The 11,735-nt window shown below is 39.4% G+C and overlaps 2 protein-coding genes across 9 annotated transcripts; one reads left to right on the forward strand and one right to left on the reverse strand.

Annotated features, from left to right (window-relative positions):
- The first annotated feature begins 1,190 nt into the window (after positions 1-1,190).
- On the forward strand, positions 1,191-10,012 carry LOC107274969 (protein tramtrack, alpha isoform). Of its 8 annotated transcripts, XM_025079969.1 has the most exons (7): positions 1,191-1,235; positions 1,411-1,469; positions 2,394-2,722; positions 2,792-3,145; positions 3,235-3,367; positions 8,363-8,949; positions 9,037-10,012. In XM_025079969.1, the coding sequence occupies exons 3-7, from the start codon at positions 2,411-2,413 to the stop codon at positions 9,310-9,312; spliced, it is 1,662 nt and encodes a 553-aa protein (XP_024935737.1). In that variant the 5' UTR covers positions 1,191-1,235; positions 1,411-1,469; positions 2,394-2,410; the 3' UTR covers positions 9,313-10,012. The 8 variants fall into 8 exon arrangements, with proteins under 8 accessions (XP_024935737.1, XP_015610108.1, XP_015610109.1 ...); XM_015754622.2 differs by lacking the exon at positions 1,191-1,235 and having other exon boundaries at positions 1,392-1,469; XM_015754623.2 differs by lacking the exon at positions 1,191-1,235 and having other exon boundaries at positions 1,408-1,464.
- A 372-nt stretch (positions 10,013-10,384) lies between these two features.
- On the reverse strand, positions 10,385-11,732 carry LOC107274972 (NADH dehydrogenase [ubiquinone] iron-sulfur protein 3, mitochondrial). The gene is made up of 5 exons (XM_015754629.2): positions 11,580-11,732; positions 11,423-11,494; positions 11,070-11,320; positions 10,748-10,993; positions 10,385-10,678 (listed from the first exon to the last, which is right to left on the reverse strand). Exons 1-5 carry the CDS (start codon positions 11,644-11,646, stop codon positions 10,517-10,519), a joined length of 798 nt encoding a protein of 265 aa, XP_015610115.1. The 5' UTR covers positions 11,647-11,732; the 3' UTR covers positions 10,385-10,516.
- Positions 11,733-11,735: the final 3 nt, after the last annotated feature.

Below are 11,735 nucleotides of genomic sequence, written 5' to 3' on the forward strand. Positions count from 1 at the left end.
TTGATATCCTATTGCCATTCGTTTATACTTTAATTACTTAAATAGATCGTTTGCGTAATGTTGATATCGCTGATCGTAGTATAGGCCTAGTGGGGACCCGCTACGTTAAATAATGCGAACGTGTGCCGCAGTCGATACGTTCGCCTCTTAGGTGATGTGGAAGCCCGCAGGTTGTCGTTGTGATGCCTTTATTGTAATAAGATAAATAAATTAATTGGATACACTCTTTAATATGTTAATCCCATTTGCAAAAGCACATTTTTTTTTGTAAAAAGAAAGTGCTCTCCATAGAGGGGTCTTGAACCATAGACCTCCCGATTCTTAACCGGGTGCACTAGCCAGGCGCCAAAAACATATGTTTCTTATGCTTTTTTCGGAAGTTGTATTTCTAGAATTTCATCGTTTATTCAACTGCTTACTATTATCGTTTCGCTTACTTTACATATAAGCAGAATAATATGAAGATGCACACCAGTTAAGAAATTTCGCGCCACCCTTCTCCACGTGGATGAACAAAAGAGAATAAAATAAACTTTGGGCAACCTAGAAAGGTTAAAAGAGAGGAACCTTGACAGGTTATTGACTCAGCTACGATGCTCGTTTAATACTAAATTAAATTTATTATAGATATTTATCTATGATATTTCAAAATTTCTCTTTAAACTGTTCTCGGTCGTTTCATTTACCAACGAATTTCGCCATTCATTTTTTAATGTTCATTTTCGGCATGATAAGAGGTAAAGAGTGAAAACCAATATTTCTATGCATTTTTTATAACTTTGAAATTTATTTGAATATACACATTTGTTTGCGCATTACGTCCATACAAATGTTTAGGGTTCCGGTTGCCCGAAGACCTTGCTGTCCCGCCGCCTGTTTGTCAAGAACGGTTTGTGAAGGGCGGCAACTTTTTCCCCACCACTGAGCAATCCATTCATTTGGCTGACTGCAATATCGGCTGGAACGATGATCATGACCCGCGCGGCTACGCGAAATCTATAACATCGACAGAGGCGATGATCACGAAATCCTACTCCCGGACTCGCCGCTACGATTTAGCGCCATGCTTTTGTTATCGCCTAAAACCGGAGCGTTGTGCATCTCCCCACTCATCTCTGCTACGCGTCTCACGTTCAGAGATGGCGCAACATACATGTTTCAAAAAATCAACATGAAATCAACCCTCAAGCGTCCATTTCATGAACTACACTAGCTTGCTTATGTATAGCAACAAGGTATTTATGTTTGTTGCTAATATCTCTGATTCTCATAATGAATCATATATAAAATCTTCTCAGTTTAAAAAAAAAAATAATCTACTAACAAGGTCTATGTAATCACAATTAATTCTTCATAATTTGCAAGAAACGCGAATCAATATACACATGCAGCACACTTTGAAAATTCCAGGAACCCACACAGTGCTGTAGGAAAAAGACGTCGGATCTTTAGAGCAGCTCTCCAGTAAGGTATCCAGTAAATTACTGTACACCATCCTACACCTTTTAAATGCCAATAGTAGCTCTGTCTACTCATAAAAGCTCATAGTCTCGCTAAACTCCAAGATATTTGTATACAGCATCATAACCGAATGCATCCAGAAGCAATAACAGTTGTAGAGAGTAAGGTATCTCGGGGCGCAATGTCCGCCATCCGCCGCCGCCCTCTATATTGATCAAGTTAGATTTTATAAATAGGCGCGCTGATAAGATCTTGCAAATTGGTAGTGATCGCGAATTCTTTTTAGTAACTTAGACAATTATCTATGTGAATTCAGCGATGAGCAACGATGTCAATAACGCGACGTAATAGTTTGTCCATGACGTCACGCGTGAGTTACACAAGCGTCATCGGTCAGTCTATTCCAGTCTATTGTTGAAAAGTTATCTGAAGTAACTAAAAAGACGTCCATTTGATGGAGATTAGATATTATTTATTGGTTATTAATTGAAGGCGCGAAGATCATAGCATCTTTAACATCGTCCTAGTCGACGTCGTCATCATATCGTCATTGTCATCGTCATCGTCTGGTTCATTCTCTTGTGGTGGGCTGGCAACCTGATTGCCAGGCTAACTCGCTTCTATCTACTTGTAACGTAAGCTTCAAGAGAGCATTCGAATCACGCTGACTTGCTCCGAGTTCTCGTCGTTTCTTTCATGAAAGTTCATTTCCAGCATGTAAACAATTATGATTGATTCTTTGGCAGATGCTAATTTTTGTTGTAATATCAGAATTGATTGAAAGACCTTTGTTTCAGTTGATGAAATTTGTAGCATTAGACAATTTTGACAGGTATAAAAGTAGAGGTTTATTTTATTCGTATTCATTGATATACCTTTTGAAGTGTTTTTTATATTTTGTTATGAATTTTTTTTTTTGGAATTGATTTCAGATAAACAGCTGGTTGAGATGTCGATGCAACAGTTTTGTTTGCGCTGGAACAATCATCAGCCCAACTTTATATCGGTTTTCTCCAGTTTGTTGAATAATGAGACTCTGGTGGATGTGACATTGGCTGCTGAGGGAAGGCACTTACAGGCACATAAAGTTGTCTTGTCTGCGTGTAGCACATATTTTCAGTCGCTCTTCACCGTCAATCCCTGTCAGCATCCTATTGTCATTCTTAAGGATGTTAAATTCTCTGATCTCAAAATCATGGTAGATTTTATGTACTATGGAGAAGTCAATGTTTCTCAGGATCAATTACCATCGATTATTAAAGTAAATATATTGTATATACAGTAGAAACTTAATATTATTTCATGTGTATTAATATGTCTCGTGTTTTAGACTGCAGAGAGTCTAAAAATAAAAGGTTTAGCAGAGATGCACACAGCCAGTTTAACAAAATGGCCAAGCGGTGGAAGTGAACCTGGTGGAGGAGACAGAGGTGAATCATGTTCACCAACACCATCACCACTGTCACCATCGTTCCGTCGAAAACGACTGCGCAAAACTTCCACAGGGTCAACTTCCGGCTCTGGAGAGAAGCAAGAGGAAATAAATGAGATCACTTTAGTGGCGACAAACGTGGTAAAACCTGAACCATTACTCGTCTCGCAGGAAAGTGGAGAAAGTCTAAGAAGACCATTAAACACCAGTACGGAGTCTCAGGGCAGTATTGATGAAGACCAAATATCTATTGTGAGTCTTTAAATAACCTTAAAATTATAAAAAATATTAAGATATTTCAAAATGTAAAACAACATTGTGACAACGTTTTCTTCTTGTAGATGAGTAACATGGAGAGTAGCTCAGCCAATACTCCGGCACAGAGTGAAGGTTCGATGCAAGATGTCAGCAGTCAACAGTCTGGTTCAAATGTTGGACAAAGTTCAGTTCCCCCTCAACCACCAGCTCATCAAGGTAAGAATTATTTAAAATAATTAAGCCTCGCATTCAATTGGCTGCTTTAATCCGTAATTGTCACGATTCCTTGTACGCGTTGGGAAAAATTCGATGAAAGTTAAAAAATGTATCTCAATGGAACTGAAAGGAAAGGGAAACAAAATTATATAGGAAAATTATCTGCGGATATTAACTAGGAGGGCTTTGGATGCACCATGGTATGGGCAATGAAATGATTTTATACATTTTCAAGGTAAAATAGGCAAATAAACAAATGGACAGCAAGCACTCTACCTTCCTAGGGAATGATACAAAGATACGACACGATGCTCTTGACATATATTCTCCTTGATCAGTGATTGGCTCATAAAATCAGAAACGTGTATTCTCAAGAGAAAGGAGTCTTCTGCTATTAGCAAGACTCCATGCTTCGGCCCTTTCCTTTTACTCCTATACTCTTGGCTTTCCTTCCTTCTATTTTATATTATTCTAATCCACATTATTATTCTCTATTATTGTCTCGTCTGGTTTGATCTCACCCTCTCTTGTCTTATCGTGTCTCGTCTCTCGTGTCTTCGCCATTTATACATTTCTCAATAATGTCAATAATTATCAATTAGAGAATTCATAATGTATAACGTCCTTATACATAACGCAATACGTAACAGGTATTTTTCGAGTACACGCACGAAGTATTTATTCTAGAGTGATAAAGAGAAATAAAAGATTTTTGAAAAAATCTTGGATCGGAAGGATATAAGCTGGCACAGATGCGTTCAAGTATGTAGCATAAAAAGGATAAATGGAATCGAGAATCGTTTGACATGATAATAGAGCGAAAAGTATAATATAAAAAAGTTGTAAAAAAAGATCAAGAAAATATACTCAATATCGATATTAGATTTCTCATTCATTAAAATCACACCATGGCATACAGATACCTAGGACTTTGAACAATGAAAAGTGACTCATTGCTAGATTCACTATCAAATCTGAAAGAAATGTCTATCAATTTTTCATACTGTCCACATGTTTGGTCAATTCTCGGTCATTAGAAACAAACGAAAAAGAACGGAAAAATTATGAGTACGTCATCATCGTCGCCACCGCCGCCACATCCGTCGTCGTTGTCGCCGTCCCCTTCGTTGTTGTCGTCGTCGTGGTCGTCGCCGTCGTCGTCACAACAACTAGTTGCCGTGCTTGATAATGTATCTGTGCCATGCCATAATCTTAAAATTTCGAAACATTCCATTTTTTTATATACATATATATTAATCAAGAATCTGCGAGAGTCAAATCATTATCAGAAGGCTTGGCGCAACCCATGCGTTTTTAGCCACACTCGAACGATCTTAATGATCCTTAATGAGTGTTGTCTCAGGGTGCAAAGAACAAGAAAAATAATATATCATATGTCTAAGTATGCCCATGCCGTGTCAGTATGCTCCCATAGACTCTCCGCATTCTACGTATCATATATAACATAAAATATTGAGGATTGAGTAAAAGCATGTCTGTTCCTTGTACTAGATTCATGTCCCAAATTCAGGTTTTCCACTTTCATCATCATCTCCGTATATAAAAAAAAAAAATTTGAATACGTTACAAACGATATACATACGAGATTCAAGGATGACTAATAAACTTTTGAGATCATGGGGTCATTTGGGTCATGGGAGCGAAGAAATAGGTAAAAGTATTAAATTCGATTCGAGGATGAGGATCGAAAGTAAAAATGAAAACTTGAAAAAACCGCAATTATAGTAATATGTATTAAAAAAAAAAAAAAGAACGAAAAGTGTGCGCGCAGCTCACCATCCCAAGTCTCGTGCTCTGACCAAAGGTGACTCGGTCTGTCCCACAGGATTGCAATGGACAATAATGGAGCACACGTATCCACGTTTCGCTCTGTCCTCGTGTCAAACGAATCTGTCGATCCAAGCATCCTCGGCGTTCACCACGCCCGAAATATCCGGGAGCTCGTCGTCGGCGATCGGCGAGCAGTACTCCGGTACTAGCACCACTGGTTCCAGCTGCGCCCTCACGAGCTATCCGAACTCCTCGCACAGCACGTTGCAGCATACCTCCTCGTCGTCATCGTCGAGCGGCCCGACCCCATCGACACAGTGTCCAAGTAACTGTCAGAGCCCTTGTGCGAGCCCACAGACAGCAATCAAAAGGAAGCGCTCGACGAATCCTCAGGCAGACGAAAATTTCATCAGGGCGCTGGACGCGGTTCGTTACGGGGGCATTGGATTCTGTAAGGCTGCCAGGATGTTCGGCGTCAACAACCGAACCCTCTGGCTCGAGTACAAGAAGAGGGGCTATCCGAACAATCGTCCCAGCCTTAAGTCCCGGGTCAAACAGGAAGTGAACTCCTCCCCGCCGCCTGCACCTTCTACTCAGCCCGTCAGCTCTCAAAGTCCAACGCCGATGGGACCACCAACCACTCCTCATAGTAGTCACAATACTCATAGCACTCACACTATGCTCACCACGCATAGTCCACATGCTATGCTTAGCGGATACATTGACAGCAGGCATACCGATTATGCTCTGCAGAGCAGCAGTATGCCTATCAACTTACATGGGGTCAATTATAACGCCATGTGAGCTGAACTCTCCCCCGACGGCTACCATTACAGGTAGACTCGAAAGGGACCCATCCTCAGTATCCTCACTGATGTTCTACTACTTCTCTCTACATCGTATATTATACACGCACTAATATACACTTACATCTCCACGTGAACACACGAAATAACAAACTTTATGCCTAGTTACATTCATGAATATTTAGAACTATTCAGTTTTCATTTCATTCATTTTTATCAATACTTGACTTTTCCTTATGGCTACACTTGACACATCAAAAAATCTCCCTTGAATATTCTTTCAATTGATATATAAAATTATTGTCATTCAATGTCAAAATGTTGTTCCGTTATCTTCGAACCAGTGTTATTTAAATTCGTAAATAGAAATTATCATTGCACTTGCATTTAACATGGCTTCAGTCTTAATACTTCAAGTACGGATGACGCGTTGAGCACGTCCAATGGATTCTATCCAATCGGCCGGGCAAAGCGCTGAGCGTGACATGACACGGCGCGACCTAAAAAGTCTGTATTTCAAAAAGTTGTCAATGTTTTCCAAATCAGAAAAAATGGCACTTAAAGTGTGGTAACGACGAAACAATTTTTACCATGGACCATATTTTGATGTCTAATATATTTAAAGGTTATGGTACTTGAGAATGTATATTTGCATTTAAATTTTTTACGCGGCGCAGCCCACGCGTCGCTCGCGGCGAAAGGCCTCGGTACTTGAAGCGTTAACTACACCTTAGTTCGTTACTTAAGAGATCTCTTTATAGGGATGAAGATTTTATTTAATCGTACAGAGGGGAGGGACACTAATTAAGCTTAGGCTCGATAACCTACTTAAAATTAAGTTGCGACAAGTCGGAATAATCAACGGAGGATTAAACCCGGATAAACCCGCGCACAAGGGCTGGTAGTATTTTGGATGCTTGCCTTGTATCATTAGATTCTAATGACTTTAAATGTTATTGCATTAATCGATCAGCTGCTTATAAGTTCACTCATTGTTTGTCGCACAGTTCAGTCTTTCTAAATTTCTCTCTGTCTCTCAAGCATTGTCTATCCTTTCGTTTTCTCTCTTTCTCTTGTTCCCTGACTGTCTGTCAATGGCTCGCCGAATTTTCTTGTCAAAAGTACTAGCAACAGAGGCTTTTTCATGGACGGCAGCATACAGCAGCGACAGTATTTACCTGGTGACATCCAGAATGCTACTGCCAATGAAATAAATACAACTAATTAGGCTTTTGTCTAACGCTAAGAGAAAAAAAAAAGAAATTAAAATAGTCGCCATTCGAAATCATGCAAAGAAACATTATGTTAAATACGTTTTGGTAGTGTCTTGTACATAGGGCGGTATGTATTTATTATAAACACGAATGAAATGGCGAGGAAATAATAAAGACAGGAAATAGAAGGGAGAAATTCGTAGTAAGAGGCGACTGGCGGTGACTTTAGAAACTAGAAGCGTGAGAAGAGATGAGGATATAAGAGAGCAGAGATAAAACGAGGGTAAAGAAGACGCGGAAGGCAAGGAACGAGAAAGGTAAAGATAATTCTTCGCACGTTTTGTTGAAAGAAAGATACGAAAGAGAGAAAAAGAAAAAAAAATAAATAAAATAGCGAATACTATTTCACAAGATAATTTTAGTATGTACGTACCTATGATTATTAGACATAGTGTATTCTATTGTTCAATAATAATTATACACGTTTACTGTTTAATTAAGGAAAAAATGTTATATAAATATATAAATAAATACGTATATATATATATATATATACATATATATATATACATTATAAATGCATAGGTATATGATAATAGATCGTAGATTCGAAAAAAACTTACCTATTAGTATATCTTGTGCAGTTCACGGAATGAAGAGTTCTTTTCGATAATGAAACATTGCTTATCGTATTTAGTGAGGCTGTGCGCGAGGATGTTCGTATGTGCGTATGTATCTAGGAGCGCGTGTGTGGCTGCGAATGAGAAAACGTGAGAGAATGAGATATGAGAGCAATAAAGAATATAAGAAATTATTAACTTGGTATCGAGCTGTCTGATTTTCCTATTGGGATTGATATTCGTGTTGTTCGTATATATTATTATTGTTTTTTTATTGTTTTTGATATTGTAATTGTTAATTAAAGTTTAATTAAGTTGTAAGGCGCATTATAAATAATGAGCGGTCTGTGCCAGCCAACGCGTTTATACGTTACATTATATTTTTTTCTTATTGTTCGTTTATAAGTAAGAGCTCTCGAAGAAGAGGCACTATGTATCCGTTATTACTTATTGCCAAGTGCGAATTATCTGGGTTAATAAGTATGTATATACAGACGTTAGTGAAATTAACATGGAATGTAGCGACGTGTGCAGCAAGGTACAACATCCTCTTGCCTATTTTAGCTGTCCAGTGCAAACAGATGGGCACGAAACGAGGTCGACTGTTAATACGTCAACCTCGAGTGAAAAAGGAGTGCGAACCGTCAAGGCAGCCATCACCGGAGAGTGAACCAAATTCGCCGCAGACGAGCAGTGGCGCTACGACCCCAGGTGTTCAGCAACCGTTGACGCCGATACTAAACCATCCTAAGGGCCAGGAATGGGATGAGGAGGGTCAAAGAACATCACAGAGCTTATTACAGTGTACGTCGACGAACCTGCAACAGAATCCCACGGCGGGGAGTCCTTCGAATCTTCTAACTGTTCCCCAGATGTCGTACTTGGTGAAGCGACATTCACATCCGATATTGCCCAGTCAGCAGGCACCGGCACCCGGGAGTTACTTTATACATAGACAACACTCCAATCCTGAGTATCCTGGTAGGACGACGAGTCCTAGCATAGTCATTGACCCAGTTCCTACGACGCCATCTGTTGTCAAAGTCGAGGAGAGTTCAAGGGAAACTTCAGGAGAAGGAACGAATAATTCTGCCGGAGGCGGTCTCAGGGTTCGGACAACGGAACTTCGGCGAAGCAGCTCATCTCCACAGGCAAGATATCCTCACTTGGGTGATGACGCTACCTTGTCGCTGGGATGAACTACTCTTCAATTGATATTCCTGTACCCTTTCTTCTAGACGGGATCCACCAGGTGCGAGGTGACAAGGACTCGCGCAGGCTCTGGTGATCAACGACTTGGACATTGTCCTGTTCAACGACCTGGACCTGCGCTTGGTTGTAATCATTGCTGGAATACTATTGATGGGCATGGACGTATCCTTAGGAGGAAGACCAAGTATCATTGTCCGGAGTGCCAGATTAACCTCTGCATCGTACCCTGCTTTCAGGAATTTCATGAAAGACAACGAGAGGCATCCATCTTGAGGCCTTTACCGAAAACTAGCTCTATTTGAATGACGTATTTATATTATCGACTAGTCAGACCTGATATGAGAACACAGTATCTGCGCTAACACTCGCATCCTTACTATTCGATCCTGATGTAGTATCTATTTTTACATAGTAATATGTAGGACTATTTTACATAGAATCCTATGCATTTACCTATGTAGAAATATTTATTGCGTAAATACGTAAGATTACTGAGCGACATACTTTCTCGCTTTCTATATATGTTGTTGCACGTGTTCTTGATCTTGCTCTCGTTGTCGACCTCATCATCATCAGCATCATTATCAAGAATCATCGTTATTGTCGTACTTAAGAGAATCTTATTGCGACGAACGCGCTGTGGCGCGATTGAAGCCATACACGTGTATTGATTCGATCATCTTTTTTTTTTTCTTAATCTTTCTTGGCGGAACTTTAAGTTGTCAGTCAAATTAACGACTACTTCTGGTACAATTACGTACGTAATTAAAGTGTCAACGAGAGAAAAGATTCGTGGTAAATTTGTTAAGAGCGAAACGAATATTTTTCTTTAGTAAGTAAGTGTCGCACGAATGTTAATTCAATTATCGATAGTTTATGTAAAATCCTAAAAACATTGAGATAGGATGTATGTATAGAAATCATATGGTGCCGAATTGATAAAGAATGATAGAATGGTTGTAAAGCCTCACGTATTTTATTAAATCAATTTTACACGGAAAAGAATTTTTTCAGTGAATATTTAGAGAATATTTTAAAGAATTCGAAAAATCATTCCACGAGAGATTTTTTTTGTCAATCAACATTAATATTCTGGAAAATCGTACAAAGCTCTGACCATGCTGTCAACGTTGTCTTATTCGGTTTTGAAGGATCCATGCATACGTATATATATTTTTTTTCATTTTGCAAGTTATGTACCGAATCGCGAAGTCGGTAGGTAAAGGATGGAAAAAATTTATGCCATATAAATAAAGTGCGAAATACTAGTCGCGGGTCTCATCATTACATGTGTATTGTTATTGCTTAACAAGCAATGGAGTGCTTTTAGGTTTCGCGACTGGATTATTTTATCTGGGAAAACAAACGAAAATATAAGTTAGAGATGTACATTTACCGCCTAGCGGGAATTACAAAACGTCTACATTTCACAGGAGGTACAATGAATTCCTTGGAGGAGACGCTTTCTTTTGGCTGATGCACTAGAGGAAACCAATAGAGACTCGTTTACTTCTCTGGCTTGTCACTGGGTTCACTTTCTGACGGTGATGGAGCATTTCGGAAGTTCGGAAATTGTTCCCAAGGAGCAGATAATTCAAATCTACGGAATTCCTGAGTCATTTCCAGAGGCTCTGTGACAATTCGCTTCCACTCATCGTCGTAACGAACCTGGGGATATGAAAAAACAGACATTAAGGTTGTTATGTAATTCAGATGGTTAATATATTGTTTATTGACCTCAACAAATCCACTGAGGGGAAAGTCTTTTCGCAAAGGATGTCCCTGGAAACCATAGTCAGTAAGGATGCGACGGAGATCAGGATGATTTGCGAAATAGACTCCATACATATCCCAGACTTCACGTTCATACCACAGGGCTGCCTTATAGACAGGAACTGCGGAGTCTATTGGAGTAAGCTCATCAGTGTAGGTTTTAACTCTGATGCGAGAGTTGTAGCGAAGTGAGAGGAGATTATAGACAATCTATAATCATTTGGAAAATCAATTTAACTAGGTTAATAAATCTGATAATTGAAGAGATATCAGTGAGAACTAGTACCTCAAATCTGTTTTGCCTGCTTGGAACATCCAGTGCAGTGATATCAGCAAGTGAGGCAAACTGGGCATTATGATGATCCTTCAAGAAAGATAGAACAGGAATCACTCCATCCGGTGAAATTAATAGTTCCAATTCATCACCCAGGGCCAGTTGAACATGTTGAATGTACTTTGCTAGACATGTTGCTGCGTAAGCTCCAAATTCCTTAAGCTGAGTACTGACAGCCTCATCAACTGGCTTACGAACGGTAGCTAAAATTTTATATGAACATCAGCACAAGGAATCCAACTGCTAATTTAAAATACTAATTTCAAGAGATAAAAATTTAATTCTTTTTTGTGAATATTACGTACGTCGGCTCTCAACTTTATCAGGTGGAGGTGGCTGTGCCGTGTTTCTTAGGACAGGAAAAACTGATACATAACCTGGACGAAGGATATGTATACATATTGTCATTACATAATGTAAGCAGCGAGTGTCATACAGTAAATAAATTAAGTAGTAAATTACGTTTTGCAATAGCTGCGGAGCCGAGCCTTGCTACAGCCCGAAAATTCCTTAAAATTGTCGAGGCCATTCTTAACGACAGAATCACAAATGAAAATCAGAAAACACGAAACGAGCACAATAAATAGAGCTCGGCCACCATCGGCGACTGCTGCTGGC

This window comes from Cephus cinctus, unplaced genomic scaffold, assembly GCF_000341935.2.
Source record: "Cephus cinctus unplaced genomic scaffold, Ccin1 Ccin1_scaffold0123, whole genome shotgun sequence".
NCBI lineage: Eukaryota > Metazoa > Arthropoda > Insecta > Hymenoptera > Cephidae > Cephus > Cephus cinctus.